This window comes from Odontesthes bonariensis, chromosome 16, assembly GCF_027942865.1.
Source record: "Odontesthes bonariensis isolate fOdoBon6 chromosome 16, fOdoBon6.hap1, whole genome shotgun sequence".
Taxonomy (NCBI): domain Eukaryota; kingdom Metazoa; phylum Chordata; class Actinopteri; order Atheriniformes; family Atherinopsidae; genus Odontesthes; species Odontesthes bonariensis.
Window position 1 is genome coordinate 22,018,666 of NC_134521.1, and position 14,225 is coordinate 22,032,890.

General features: G+C 40.7%; 1 protein-coding gene across 3 annotated transcripts in view; it reads left to right on the forward strand.

Annotated features, from left to right (window-relative positions):
- The window catches only part of exoc3l2a (exocyst complex component 3-like 2a), a 17,703-nt gene extending 3,957 nt beyond the window's left edge, over positions 1 to 13,746 (forward strand). For all 3 annotated transcript variants that reach the window (XM_075486597.1, XM_075486598.1, XM_075486599.1), the window contains 12 exons: positions 2,233 to 2,801; positions 3,860 to 4,077; positions 4,468 to 5,218; positions 5,310 to 5,424; positions 5,507 to 5,617; positions 5,726 to 5,826; positions 6,740 to 6,850; positions 6,946 to 7,081; positions 7,986 to 8,108; positions 8,226 to 8,381; positions 9,313 to 9,434; positions 12,449 to 13,746. In XM_075486597.1, the coding sequence (XP_075342712.1) occupies positions 2,233 to 2,801; positions 3,860 to 4,077; positions 4,468 to 5,218; positions 5,310 to 5,424; positions 5,507 to 5,617; positions 5,726 to 5,826; positions 6,740 to 6,850; positions 6,946 to 7,081; positions 7,986 to 8,108; positions 8,226 to 8,381; positions 9,313 to 9,434; positions 12,449 to 12,764 (2,829 nt within the window). In that variant the 3' untranslated portion in view covers positions 12,765 to 13,746. The remainder of the gene's footprint in view (positions 1 to 2,232; positions 2,802 to 3,859; positions 4,078 to 4,467; positions 5,219 to 5,309; positions 5,425 to 5,506; positions 5,618 to 5,725; positions 5,827 to 6,739; positions 6,851 to 6,945; positions 7,082 to 7,985; positions 8,109 to 8,225; positions 8,382 to 9,312; positions 9,435 to 12,448) is intronic.
- Positions 13,747 to 14,225: the final 479 nt, after the last annotated feature.

Below are 14,225 nucleotides of genomic sequence, written 5' to 3' on the forward strand. Positions count from 1 at the left end.
TCATCTCAACTGTTGTCTGCCCATGTGAGATATCTGATTGATAGAAAAGAGGAAAGTTTTTGAAGAACATGATAAAAAAAATGGAAAATAAAGATAGAATGACACATTAACAAGAAAAAATCACAAAAGACGCAAAAATGGAGAACACGTAGATCTTTTGTCATCTCAAAATTTCTTGGATGCACGAATGTATGATCATTTTCCAAGTCTAATGATACGCTGTTGAACGTTTGAATCAAATCAGTGACAAAGTCGGAACAAAAATGACATGTAACATTTACTTTATGAACAAAATTCTTTAAGAACAGATGATTTCCATTAGCTCTGTCTCTTTCGCTCATCATTGACATATTTCTGCCTCTATATTGCAACTGAATTATTAAAATGTAAATAATTGCCTTAATACAACACAGAGGCCAGCAGTTATGTGTGTGGAGGAAGGAATGTGTGGTTATATAAGCAAGCTTCCAGGTGTACATACATATCTACAATGCAGATAGAGCACTGTGGAACATAAAAGGAAAATTAATATAGGTGATACAGCTGCTTAAATGCATAAATGTGATATCAGAAAGGAGGGGATTAGTATATTGATGGTCATTGTGTTTAATATGTTAAAGCTAATTCTATATAAAACTCACTTTTCACATCTATAGTCTTTTCAGGTTTAGATGACGTCAAAACTCATACACTGAAACTTTGTCGCATCAAGTTTTAAACACTGTTTTTCTTCAGAAGAAAAGAAAAGTCTCAGATATCCATATGAAACTGATCACTGAAACTGTTTTTCCCCTTCCTGTTCATATTAGCGCCCTCCTTTTGTTCTTCCAGCTTAATCTATAAGGACAAAATGTCCTTGTTTCATGTCTAATGCAAGATGCATAATACACATTTGAAGCTATTGTGGGACTCATCTCTCTCATGTTGCTCTGGAAGATTATTTGTGGGAGAAATGGCCACAGAAAAATAAAGTGAGGGCAAATAAAAGGTCTCTCAGTGTACATGCATGCGTGTGGGTATAGTTTTTTGACGGACCAAAAAATTCCAAACGTGTCCTTTGAGGTCTGCATCGATCGACTCCCTCTAGATGCTTTATGGAAGCGTGTGAACTCAGTGGTATGTTGAGTTGTCAGTCAGTCAGAGGACGTGCATTGTTTGTTTAATTAGACAACAGGTAATTAATTATGTCATACTTGGTCAGGAGCCAAGAAATAATTAGGTTATAACAAAAAGTTATAACAAAGAGTGATTCGAATTTTTCTTTTTTTGGTGTTTTAATGGGAAACATTGATGCAGCAGTTGGTTGAAAGACGGTTCCTGGGGCCTTTCACTGTAGAGTCTGCATGTTTGCATGCCTGTGTGAGTTTCCTGTGAGGCTCCTGTTTCCTCCCACAGTCCAAATACAAGCATGTTAAATTAATTGGTGATTCTGAAATGGCTTTATTAGTGTGACCCTATTGTCTGCCTTTGTGTTCAGCCCGTTCTCAAGGCAAATCATGAAGTAGTCGCAAAGCAAAATTCTTTGTGTTCGTGCTGATGAATCGAGATTTAGTCACTGAGATGCTGTGTTAGCTCTCTGTTGGACAGTTGACTTGTCAAGATGGGTTAGTTTGACAGATCTCTGCATATTAACCTAAAGAAAGAAAAAGAGAAAGATCAGGCTCTCATCAAAGACTCTTACAGAATCATTGCATTTTATTCAGAAACAGAACATCCTGCATCTATTTTCATGTAAATTGTTTAATTCGAGGGAAAAACATACATAGAAGTGCCATTGCTGTGCATAATATCCTGTCTGGAACTTTCTTTCTATCAGGAGACAGCAGGTGAATTTAGTCAACAAAAATATTTTTCTCTTCACATCATAATGTTTATAGAAAGTTTATCATGTGGTAGAACAGTAATGTTTTGAATACATATTTCCTGGTTTTCTTAGTGAAGGACACACAAGCAGCGTACGATAGGAAGCCTGGATTTATGTTACATAAATAATCTCACTGCCACAATTTCATTTGTTATATTATCGGCCACATTTCTCAGGAAATTGTAGCTATTTATTCTCTTAGGTATCAGTATCACAAAATCATATAGTACATTTTGGGAGATGCCAAAAGGTAGAAAAAAGGAATTAATTCAGAAGTTAGCAAAAATGTCTGAAAATTAAACAATAATGTAAATTATGCTTGTCTTTAACAGACTGACTGCGTCTTACACATTGTTTTTGTTTTGCAGTTTGTTAAAGTATCCGTTGCAATCATGCCCATTCTGAAAAAGCTGCCAGGAAGATCCAAGAGCTGCCAAGAGTTCCCCAGGGTGAACGGTGAACTGATCCTTCCCCGGCTGGACTTGGACCTGAGAGACTTGAATGACCTCAACGATCTGAAGGAGCTGAATGACCTGAAGGATCTGAACAAGAATCTAAACCCCTTTGAGGATGTGGACCTGGACGAAGACGAGAGGAACGAAGGGGATATGGGCCTCATCATGGGGGAGGTCAGAGGTAATCTCCAGCTCAGGTCCTCCCGTGATGGAGAAGAGGAGGAAAACGAGGTGAATGCAGAGAGGCATGGAGCAGGGAATCCTAAAGGGAAGCCACTCAGGGGGACTTTGGAGCGGATTTGTGGAGTGTCACCACTGAAAACCCTCGGAAAACTAGGGAAGGGGCTCCGCATATCAGGACGAAATGTGTGGGGGAACAATTCCCCCCAATACAAGTCTGGAGACTCAAATACCCTCCCAGCAGAGAAGGAGAAAAGGAAAGGACTACGAAGAAGCTCTGAGGGGATAATGACCCTGCTTCGGTGAGGAGGGATGGGGAAAAGGAAGAGTTTATCTTGCATGAGTTTAGCTGCTGTGAGTGTTGGAAATGTAATGAATCTAGAAGTCGGTCATTCTTATGCAGTTTGGACAGAAAAAAATATGATACCTATGAAAATATGAAAATGTTGTGATAGTCTGGTATTGATGATCATTTTAGTATTGAAAGAATGACATATTAACATCGTGTTGATTATATACATATGATAATATCATGACTTTATCCCAGTCGATAAGATCAAAACATTATTGAATGCAGGTTTTTTTTTTTTTTTTTTAATTTTTAAAGTTCCATGTCTCACATTTTTAATTTAATTTAACAGCCAAAAAAGGGGAAAAAAATTCTAATGCAAAATATCTGATATCATATGACTATAGATCATTTAGGCCACAATAATATGAAAATCAAATATCGCGACAGCCTGGGGAAACACTTCTTACAAACAATTCTTACATTCAAATAAGGGGAATGTTAATTAAATACATTATACTTTCTTTTCAGAGCAATATTGCTTCTGTTAAGGTCTCAGCTACATCCAAGCACCCATCCATTCATTGAGCCATCCAATAAAACAAAATAAGATAGTGGGAAAAGTTTATTATGTTGATAAAACTATAGTGCTAATACCAACAAAGTAACCTCCCTCATTCCCCAGAGTCCTATGGCAGAGGGGAAATAATAGAAAATCTCTTTTTGCCTTCTCTGGTCAGTAATAGATCTGCATATTCTTTGCTTGGTTCCTCAGGGCTTATGTAATATGCTCTTGCAAGTTGTTTATCTACGGAACCTCTTTTGTTATTCACAGACTTGTTGTTTACTTGCTGTGCTCAGTGAATGGGACTATTTTTAACTGAGGTGGCCATTCTCTACAGCAGTTTTGCAGATGTGTGTGGAATACAGCCATAGCTGAAGCTAGCTTTCTGTACAGTACAATACAAACCCAGTGCAGCCTGATTATTCTTGTTCTGTTTCAAAGTCCCTGAAGAGACTGTCAATCATGTTATCATTATCTTCTTTATTGATGCTGCGAATGCTGTGCAGCTTTACAGGTCGGCGTAAGGAGGAGCGCAGAGAAAGTCTTCCCTGTGGGGATCTTAGCGCAGTCAGCGAGGTGGAGGGATCCAGGCGGCCCTCCTTCCTCAGAATTGTCAGCTTGGGCAAGCTGAAGTGTGAATCCATGTCAGACAGAGCATCCCAAGAGACAGAGGAAGAAATGGTGGAAGAAGAACCAGTGGTCAAAACTAGAGAGCCCCTCTCAGGTAATGTTCATGAGAAAAAAAAACATTCATGTCTACTTATCAGCTAACCTAGAGGATTTTTGTGAAAATTAGAGAATTTTGCTCTTTCTAGTAAAGCTTCAATTGTACTTCATCTCAGTCCAAGACAATTCTCTGATTAGAGTTAGAGGTCCCCAGATGCCTGTGTCACTATGGTTACTCACCAGTGGACTGGATATGACCTGCCTCAGGTTCCTTTTAAAGTTCAACCAGGCTACTCTTCACATTGCCCACAGGGAACCTTACTAGGAACAGAGGAATGTACAGAATGTGTTTGTTGGTCATGCACAGGAACAGCTACTTAATAGCCATCGGAATAGAAAATGCCCTTTGATACATTTCTTACAGAATTTTTGTACTTGCTACCAACAGTTCTGGAGATCCTACAGCTGGTCAACCACAGGGATCTTCTCCTGGCTGACACGCACATACAGGAGCTGGAGCGAGAGTGTGAGCTGCTGTCGCTGATACCGACTGCAACTTCTCCCACCCTTACCCCTACCCTGTGTCCCAGCACCCCACCTGGCCTTACTCCTTTATCATCCTCATCACTAGATGAGTCCCTCAGCTCCAATGCAACACTGGACTCAAGCAGGAGGAAGGCGAAGGATGTGGAGCTCTTGTATGAAGCCCTGCAGAAGGAGATGTGGGATGTAGTGCGGGAGTCCCTCCGCCAGCCCAGCGCTGGCCCCAACCTTGGTCTGGTGGTGCTAGTAATCCAACAGGAGGAGTACGCTGATGCTGCCTGGGCTTTGCGAGAGGACACCAAGCCGGAGCGAGAGATCCCGCACATCCAGCCCAGCCAGCGTCCCCGACGGCTGAAGATGAAGTGGAGGCAGGCAGTGGCGGAGGCTGCGGACTGGAGCCTGCCTCATCAGATGGACACCCAGGCAGGCCAGCTGGCCTCATACCTGGAGCGGCTGAGGTGTCGGATGGTGGATGACCTGGATGCAGCCAGGAGGAATGCTGTATCCATTTACCCAGAGGAGTTTGCCGCCTTCCAAGTGTATGTGGAAAGTTACCATCGAGCTGTTGCCAAACGTCTTCGGACCATTACCAGCGGGCCGCTGCAGATCACAGACGTCTACTCACTGCTAGACTGGTTCTACAACATCTACAACAGGTTGGTGATGGCATAATATTTACTAGACGCTCCAACACAATGATATCTTTGTAAGCCTCACATTTGACATTTATTTTTCATTCTCTACTAGGGATGTCCTGGGAACAATTGGCACCACCTCACCCATTAATTACTCTACACTGGACCCCATTCTGACTCAAGAGACGGTGGACAGGCTGGAAGAAGACTGCATCAGTATAGTCAGGGTGAGAAAATGAGCTTTTGCATGTCAAACCCTTGGAAAACCTGAATAGTAGAATCATTTTGATTGCAAACTCTACTTTTCAGAATAATGTAACAACAGAGCTGATCCAGGTTCTGGATGAAGAGGAGAGACGATGGGCGCAGAGTCTGCACATAGAAGAGTATCAGTCGCAATTAGCACGCTCAGTGATTCAGGTACAGTTTCACAGCCACTTGAAAAACTTCAACCATAACTCAGCTGAATTTCTGAAGAAATCCTAAGAAGTACAGCTCCATCATTACCGATATATCTAACACTTTCAGAGGTTGAAGGTGGACTTGGACAGATCCACATCTGTGAGCCAGTTTCTCGGTGCAAGAGTGGCTCGCTGTAGTCTCATTGGACTGGCTGACTTTCTATACAAGTGAGTGCATGTTCGAAAGGAAAGCAATTTGTTTGAATTTAAAATGTACTGTAGTTCAGGATAGATTGCTAATTAATTTGTTTAGAAGTCCATCACATCAAAGGTCTGTATCTCTATCCACTGCTGGCAAAATTGATGTAAAATCTTTGCTTGCTTGCAGTCATCGTTTCAAATCATGCTCTAATAAATCAAGTGATTATTCCACGGTGACACGAGGGGTGTGCTCACATTTGAGAGGTTTATTCTAATTACAATGAACCCTGTTGGGTTGCTCCAATAATGTAGATAATTTGAATGATCATTAGAATAAATGACAAAGAACTCTGGTGAGGTTCAGCTGAAATATTAATAAGACATACAAAAATACTTGATTCTTCATTGAAAACGTATCTAATTTAACTAATGATAGGAGCTGTGCTGGTCTAATGACAGTTTGGTACAGGAGTCAGAGTCACCATTAGCTTGTAGCATTTCTCCATTTGTGTTTGCAACACAGGCCTTCCTTATATAATTTTGACTTTATACGTTACTAAACTTCTTGTGACATGTCACCTGGTAAAAAAATACTACAATATAGTCGTTTCAAGTTATTTAAGGAGCACATTATCCCAACATACACCATCGTTTTGGAAGCTTGTAAGTTCCGTCAGCAAAACACATGTCAGAGAAGCCATCAAATCAAGCTGGGACCTTTTCCATAAGTTCTTTATCAGGCATCTGTTGGTGGGGACAAGGACTCATTTCTGCTTGCTCCGAAGTGTGAATGCACCCTAGATATAATATACTGTAATTAGAACTGATGGCAGTGTTTATAATGCATATAATCTTGGAGCCAGATCCCCACTACTTTTAGCTTCTGTTTATAGACTGAACCTTCTTTCAGAATATTCTCATTAATTCTGCATGATTTCAGTTTCCAGAGAAAGGTGGAGATGTTTCATGACACTCAGGCAGAATTTGGAGACAGAGGTGATGGATACGTTTCCAGGACAATCGCTCTGGTCAACTGCTGCCCTCCCCTCAGGTCGAATAATAGCAATGGCAACGTTATTTGTTTGAAGATTATCAGAAAGTAAACAAACTAAAAGTTGCACTTTATATTTCTTTTGTAACCTACAGGACCTTCGTGGAGCGTTGCAGGCAGTGTGATCCACAGGGCAGCGAGGAGTCAGCACAGAGAGCCAACTCCTCCCTGGACAGGATCATAAACCAGTCAGTGAGGGTGCTGACAGAGAGACTGTTTGAGCACATCAGGGTCAGTAAACCAATTTAATCCCAGTTCCCAAAGCTTTTAAATATATGATTGTGTGACTTTTCTTTAAACATAACCAAAAGTCAATTCTTCTTGTTAAACCAGAACTTCTTGATGAGAAAATATTCACAGCAATGATGTAGATGTGACTAATTTGTTTAAACTGTTTTTCAAGAATTGACTACAAATATGTTTGAAACTTCGCTGGATTGCAAGCTCTACTGCAGTGATAGATAACACAGTTGTGCATTTGTATATTATGCACTATATTGGTATAGTAGGGTGCATTTAATTGTTTCATATTATACTATTTTATACATTTGTTTTGTAATTTCTGTGTGTCTCATTTCATATTTATGGAGGATGTTAGATGTTATTTGGCACCCTGACTCAGTGGTGGAAGATCAGACCTTCTAGTTAACTAGTAGTACCACGTAACAACACCCCACTAGCTTAGCTTGTTAGCTTTGATGTTAACTGCATTGTTATTTCCTCATTTGTAAGTCACTTTGGATAAAAGCTAAATGCATAAACATAAACACATAAACCCCACTACATGTAGAAGTAACAGAGAATATGCATTTATGTATTTCTCTGGCCCAAAACACATTATGTTTGCTATGAGCACCTTTATACTTCACTTCAGCCTGAACCTCTTAGAGAAGCTTTCTTTTAATTTCTGTAAGTAGTCTTCAGGAAAGATCAGATACAAGCACCCGGCTGAAAATGAGAGAAAAGTCCTCTTCAAAAGATTACAAGAAATTTTAGCTCCTTTGAAGCAAGATATAAAGAAATGAGGGATGGTTCGAAACTTTAGTACAGTGTGTCTCAGAAAATTGAAATCATGTAAGCACCGTACCACATTGCACTTACACTTTTATCTGATCATGGTCTGTTGTGGTTGCAGCCTTTCTTCGACAAACTGATGAAGAGAAAATGGCTGAACAACACAGAGGCCTTTGAGGCAATTGAAGCAAGCATCAAACAACACTTTAAAAAGTTTAAAAGGATGGATCCTCCTCCATATCAGGTAAAAAGCTTAAAGAGTTTGACATAACTAAGGTGGCGACTAACATGTTCAAGCATTCTGCAGGAATTGGTTGAAGGTTATATGTGGCAGATCATTACTTTTTGTTATGACTGGCAGACGCTGGTGGGTGAGGTGCACAGGCGGGTCCTGGTGGAGTATGTCCGAGCCATCATGCGAGGACGGGTCATTTGCACATCCTCAAAGATGAGGAAGAGGGTGGCTTTCCGCCTGCAAGATGAGGCCAAACAGCTGAAAGGACTTTTTAAGGATCTGGTGAGTCTGGCCGTTACATCTTTGATTTAGACCCACATTCTTTAGAGCAACAAAGAGCCTGAAGAAAACAAGATCCAAAGCATCCAAGAACCCTCAAGCTGCTGATTCTTAAAAACACAAAGGATAGTTGATCAGGGAAATGAAGAGTCTGGTGGCTATGAATGGAGCCTGACCCTTGAACTTCCTAGGTCAGGAATAACCCAGACAGTGTTGATACAGGAGTGAGCAATGAAAAATGGTTGCCATCAGTGAGATGGAGATGGATGAACCGGGCTTACGTTAGCACTTGCCAAAAAAGGGAAGAGAGTGTATAACAACCAGGACTAACGGCGTGGCATTTGCCCCCATTCTGTGTGCGAGTTCAAACAAGTGTCTGTCACCTCGGCTGACAACAGGAAGCTGCTGTGTTTGGAAGGAACTTCCTGTTCCTGTCAGCTGGCCGACTTTGATGTGGCTCAGAGATGGCCTTGATGGCCTTTCTTACCAAGGAGCGGAATGGAGTGTCTTTGGAAACTGGGATTTTTTGAGGCAGCAAGAAGATGAGTTTCTAATGGCTGTCTGAAAACAATGTTATTATTTTTAGTGAACGTCAGTGCAAAGAATTCTGCTTTCTATTTCCTGAGAAATTGATGGAAAAACAAAAAACTGGCAAAACAGTCATGTGGAGGGAATTAAGAGTTTGGCCTCTGGTCTGAAGAGGCATTAACCTGCGTTTCCTCTGAATGTGTGCTCTTTGACTGCTTGTCATGCTTTATCTGGAAAGCATCCATCAAAACTGAAGAAGAGGACATTTAGATGATAAGCAGTTGGACATAACACATACCAAACACGCTTCACGTTTAGTTAAGCAAACATTATAACCAGTTTAATGTTTTCAAGGTTTTAAGAACTTGCCACACAGTAACAATTATTTTTCATCTGCCTGCATCAGGAATCAAACTCCTCCTGGTTGGACAGCATCATCTGCCACCTAGCCGACATCATTCTCTTGGAGGACACTCCCTCCATCCAGATGGAGGTGGCCGTCCTGGTGAAAGAGTTCCCAGACATAAGGTGAGGCTTAGTCACAAATTCAGTGGTAAAATGATAATTTCATACGAGGAAGCAACTACAAAAACAGATCTTCTGTGCAGTGCTCTCCCAAAGGTCCTATTTTCTTTTATGCTTACTGCTACACATTCACTGTGTTGTTGTTGGCACTGAGCCAACAAAAGAAAACGTAAGACCATGTATGTTTTTTTTCTGTTTTTTTTTTTTTTTTGTCACAATGGATCAAAACAAGGAAAAGGAGCACGGAAACATATCTGCGGTTACTTTTCTATTTTTGGAGAGCAGTGAGACTCTGTTTTGAGAATGGATGAGACAGGGAGGCCTCTGGGGTGGGGGGGTTGGTAGCCCCAACTTGTTTGTGCACAGATTAAGACTCAGGTGACGGTTGGCAACTTATAACCGCATATGACGCATTAACCTCCAAGGAGCAGACAGGAAGCTGCTGCCGAATACTTCCTGTTCCTGCCACCCTGCAGGAGACAGACTGGTGCCACACTTGGAATTAAAAATGGGGAGGTGTGGAAGAGGAGAGCAAACACAGCACTTCGGAACTGGACATGTGCTAACTCACCGCTAGACTCCCCCTTTTGTTTACTGAATAGTATCCCAGGCCAGTAATTCAGAGGATCAAAGCATGCCGGCCTTACTTGAGTTTTATGGATGCCTCATTTTACTGCAGCAGCATACATTCCTGCACACGGGACAGTGCAAACACGTCAGTCCTTCCAACCTGCAAATTTCCTCATTATTCAGTCACGTGTCTGAACTGGCTAAAGCATTTTATAATGATTTGTAGAGAGCCATTGAGAACTAGATATTTTGGCCATATTGCAAAGTAATTCCCAAATATGTGTCATATTAAAGGATTAACTTAACGAAATAGCATAAGCAGTGATTTGATAGATTTATTCCTTAAGATAGAGTATAAATGTTTGTAAGATGCTTCAAACAGAATTGAAAGATTTAATAGTTAATAGGCATAATAGGCATAGGCTAGAAAAATGGTTAGGTGAAATGCAGCCAATCTATCCCCCGGTTTTTAGAAATACAAAAAGTAAAAGAAAACACTAGAACATAGAAAACATATCAAATGCTGAAACTGAAACATCTTATTATTTCAGTAAACATTTTATCTTACCTTGAATTCGATGGCAGTAACATATTTCCAAAAGGTTGGGACAGGCCCATGTTTACCACTCTCTTTCAAACAACAAGTAAGTGTAAAATGTCTGGAAGAGACTGAAGAGACCAGTTGTTGGATCTTTGTTAGAGGAATATTGTCCCATTGTTTTCTGATGTAGCTGCTCAACAGTCCTTGGTCTTCTTTGTTGTATTATAGGTTTGTTTATGGACCCAAATGTTTTCATTTGGTGAAGTCTGGGCTGCAAGCGGGCCAATCCATAAATCTAACTTTTTATGATGAAACCATGCTGTTGGAATAGATGCTGTATATGATTTAGCATCGTCTTGCTGAAATATGCAAGGGGTCTTTCTTGAAAAAGATATCGCCTGAATAGGTTTATGTTGCTCTAAAACCTGTATATATCTTTCAGCGCTGATGACAGGTGTGAAAGTTTTCAGTTGCATAGGCACTAACCAACCCCATACCATCAGAGAAGCAGGCTTTTGAACTGATAAAAAGCCAGATGGTTCCTCTTCTCTTTAGCCTGTTGGATACAATGTCCATGTTTTCCAAAAATTATTTCAATCTTTGAAATTTTATACCATTTTAAATTAGCTTTGGTTCAGAGAAGATGGCAGTGTTTCTGGATCATGTTCACATTTGGCTTCTTCTTTGTATGATAGAGCTTTAACCTGCATTTGTGGGAACGTGTGTTCACAGACAATAAGGCATAAGGCATCTTTATCTATATAGCGCATTTCATACCACAGGCAACTCAATGTGCTTTACATAAAGACAAGGCATTTAAAAGAACAGCATAAAGCAGCATAAAAACAAGCAATTTAAAGAGAATAAAAAAATAGAATAAAAATTAAAACACAGTTAAAAGCAATCAAAGAAGAGGGGAAAAAGAAAAATATAAACTCAACCATAAGCACTAGGAAAGAGAAATGTTTTTAACCTGGATTTAAAAGTGCTTACAGTTGGGGCTGATTTCAGTTCTGCTGGTAGTTTGTTCCAGTTGTGTGCAGCATAACAGCTAAAAGCTGCTTCACCGTGTCCAGTTTGAACTCTGGGCTCCACTATCTGACCTGAGTCAGCAGATCTCAGAGCTCTACTGGGTTTATACTCTGCTAGCATGTCATTCATGTATTCTGGACCTAAACCATTCTGTGATTTGTAGACGAGTAGCAGAACTTTAAAATCTATTCTGTATCTGACCGGGAGCCAATGTAAAGACTTGAGAACTGGGGTGATGTGATCTGATCTCTTTGTTCTGGTTAAAACTCGGGCTGCAGCGTTCTGAATGAGCTGCAGCTGTTTGAGACTCTTTTGGGGGAGTCCAGTCAGAAGACCGTTAGAGTAGGCAAGTCCGTTGGAGATGAAAGCATGAATCAGCTTCTCCTGATCTGTTTGGGACATGAAACTCTTAATTCTGGATATGTTCTTAAGTTGATAAAAGGCTGATTTGGTGACTGATTTGATATGATTGTTGAAGGTCAGGTCTGAGTCTATCAGCACGCCGAGGTTCCGGACTTAGTCTTTAGTTTCTAGAGACAGTGACTCAAGGTGTTTACTGACAGCAAACCTCCACAATGATTTCTGGAAGTGTTACTGAGCCCATGCAGTGATTTCCAGGACAGAATCATGTCTGTTTTTCCATTCAGTGCTGCCTGAGGAAATGAGACATAAATGGTTATGTATTTTCTTGAACAGAAGATGTTTCTGTAAAACTCGTCATCATCAAATGTGACCTATCAGTCACCCACAGATGACACAGATAGAGCTGACTCTTACACAGAGTGTTGACGGGCATTGACGACACCAGACAGACCAAAAATTCCATTTACACCATTCAACGCCCCTTTCCTCCTTGTATTCTTCCACTCCACAGGAAGAAGCACGTCTCCACCCTGCTGAATGTGCGAGGGATGATGCGGCAGGCGGAACGGCAGGAGATCCTCAACATTGTCAAAGACTTTGAATGCAGCAGTGTCCTTATGTGCCGGGACCACGCCCTCTTTTCTGACATCCCCATCACGTCTGAGGTGCACTGCATCAGCCTGGGCTTCCTGCGGCTTGCCATGAAAATCACCAACTGGTTCTCAGAGCACCGGCCGAGGCGAAACAGCAGGAAAAATGCCAGAAACACAATGCCCCAGCATGCTGAGAACATGGACGACACAAATAAACCTCACATAGAAGAATAGGTGTTTGTGTGAGCAGAGCAGTCACAGGCCACAGACGTACTGTGAAGATACTAATGAGATGTACATGCACCTTGACCAAAAAGTCACATCACTGATACCAAATATTGCTACCAGCCACTTAGAGAAACTTGACCTCAGGTACTGCTTGTACTTTGCATGCTCACTGACATTTTTCCATCTCCACAGATGCATTTCTTAAACGTGAAACAGACCATGAAATGCAAACCATACATTTCCGTCTATATTTCTGACGTTGACCAACACATATAGAGAAGTATTCAAGTGGTATGAAATATTCTCACAATATATATCTTTTTTTTTAGTTCTATTCCTCCACAACACTGCAGAAACAACTGCTACAAGATGCAATGCAATAATTATCTACCAATTCAGACTGTATATCCTCATTATCTGGTATGTAGTGCATATGTATAGTACTGTTCAACAGTTACAGATGTGTTTAGGTTCTTATCCAAAACGCAAAAAAAAAACCCATCTGCGACATGATCTTATCTCACTTCACTTAGCAGCATGACACTTGTGAATCATAAAGAACTCTCTTCAGAGGCAAGAAGAACTAAGAGTCCTGCAACAGATGGGCTGGCCCCTTCAGAGCCATCGTGGATTCACTATGAGATTTTCCGAAGAGACAGAAGATAAGGAAAAAGCTTAAATTCACCATATATTTTAAAGAACTGTGGCCGATATTCTTGGAACAGCGAGAGTTGTGTACAAATGTACCAATGAGACTTGGTGCTGTTTTAAAGGCAAAATTGATTTATATATATTTTTTATTTACTGCACTTTGCTTGAAGTTAACTTTATGAATAAAAACTATTACTTGCTTTATTACTTGCTTTATTCTTGAGAGCATCCTCACTTTGCTTTGGTGCCTAAAGAGAGGAAATGAAAATGAGTTGAACTCTCACTGTGAAATGGATCCATTGCTGGAATCACAATAAAAGCCCATTGACTGGGTAGACTAAACAGATTCAGATGTTCTGTCATTTTGGGTTGAAATGCTGTGTTTTGTTCTGCTGGTGATAAATTTGATGTCTATAGATTTGAATGGCTATGCTAACGTACAATTCCTCTGGCAGCTTCTAACGTTAGGTGCTGTGACCCTTGTCGGACACTCGGTCTACTCCTGTCTTAAACAGTACATACCAAGAAACACTTTGACCTGACTTCAGTCTGACGCACAGTCTATGCAGCCGTTACATATACACACATATTTTATGCCTTTGTTGTTTATCTAAAGGACATGACAGGTTTGTAATGTAAACAGATCTTGAAATACGAGTCTCCGCCACAACTACAATCCCACCAGTGCACAACAAGAAGGGTCATAGACCCCAAGGCCAACAACGGGATGGTTTTTGATAAACAAAGATATCCTGTTGTCCGCTGAGGTGACAACGGATGCTTTTATTGGAGCCAAGTTTACGTTATGCACTAGGA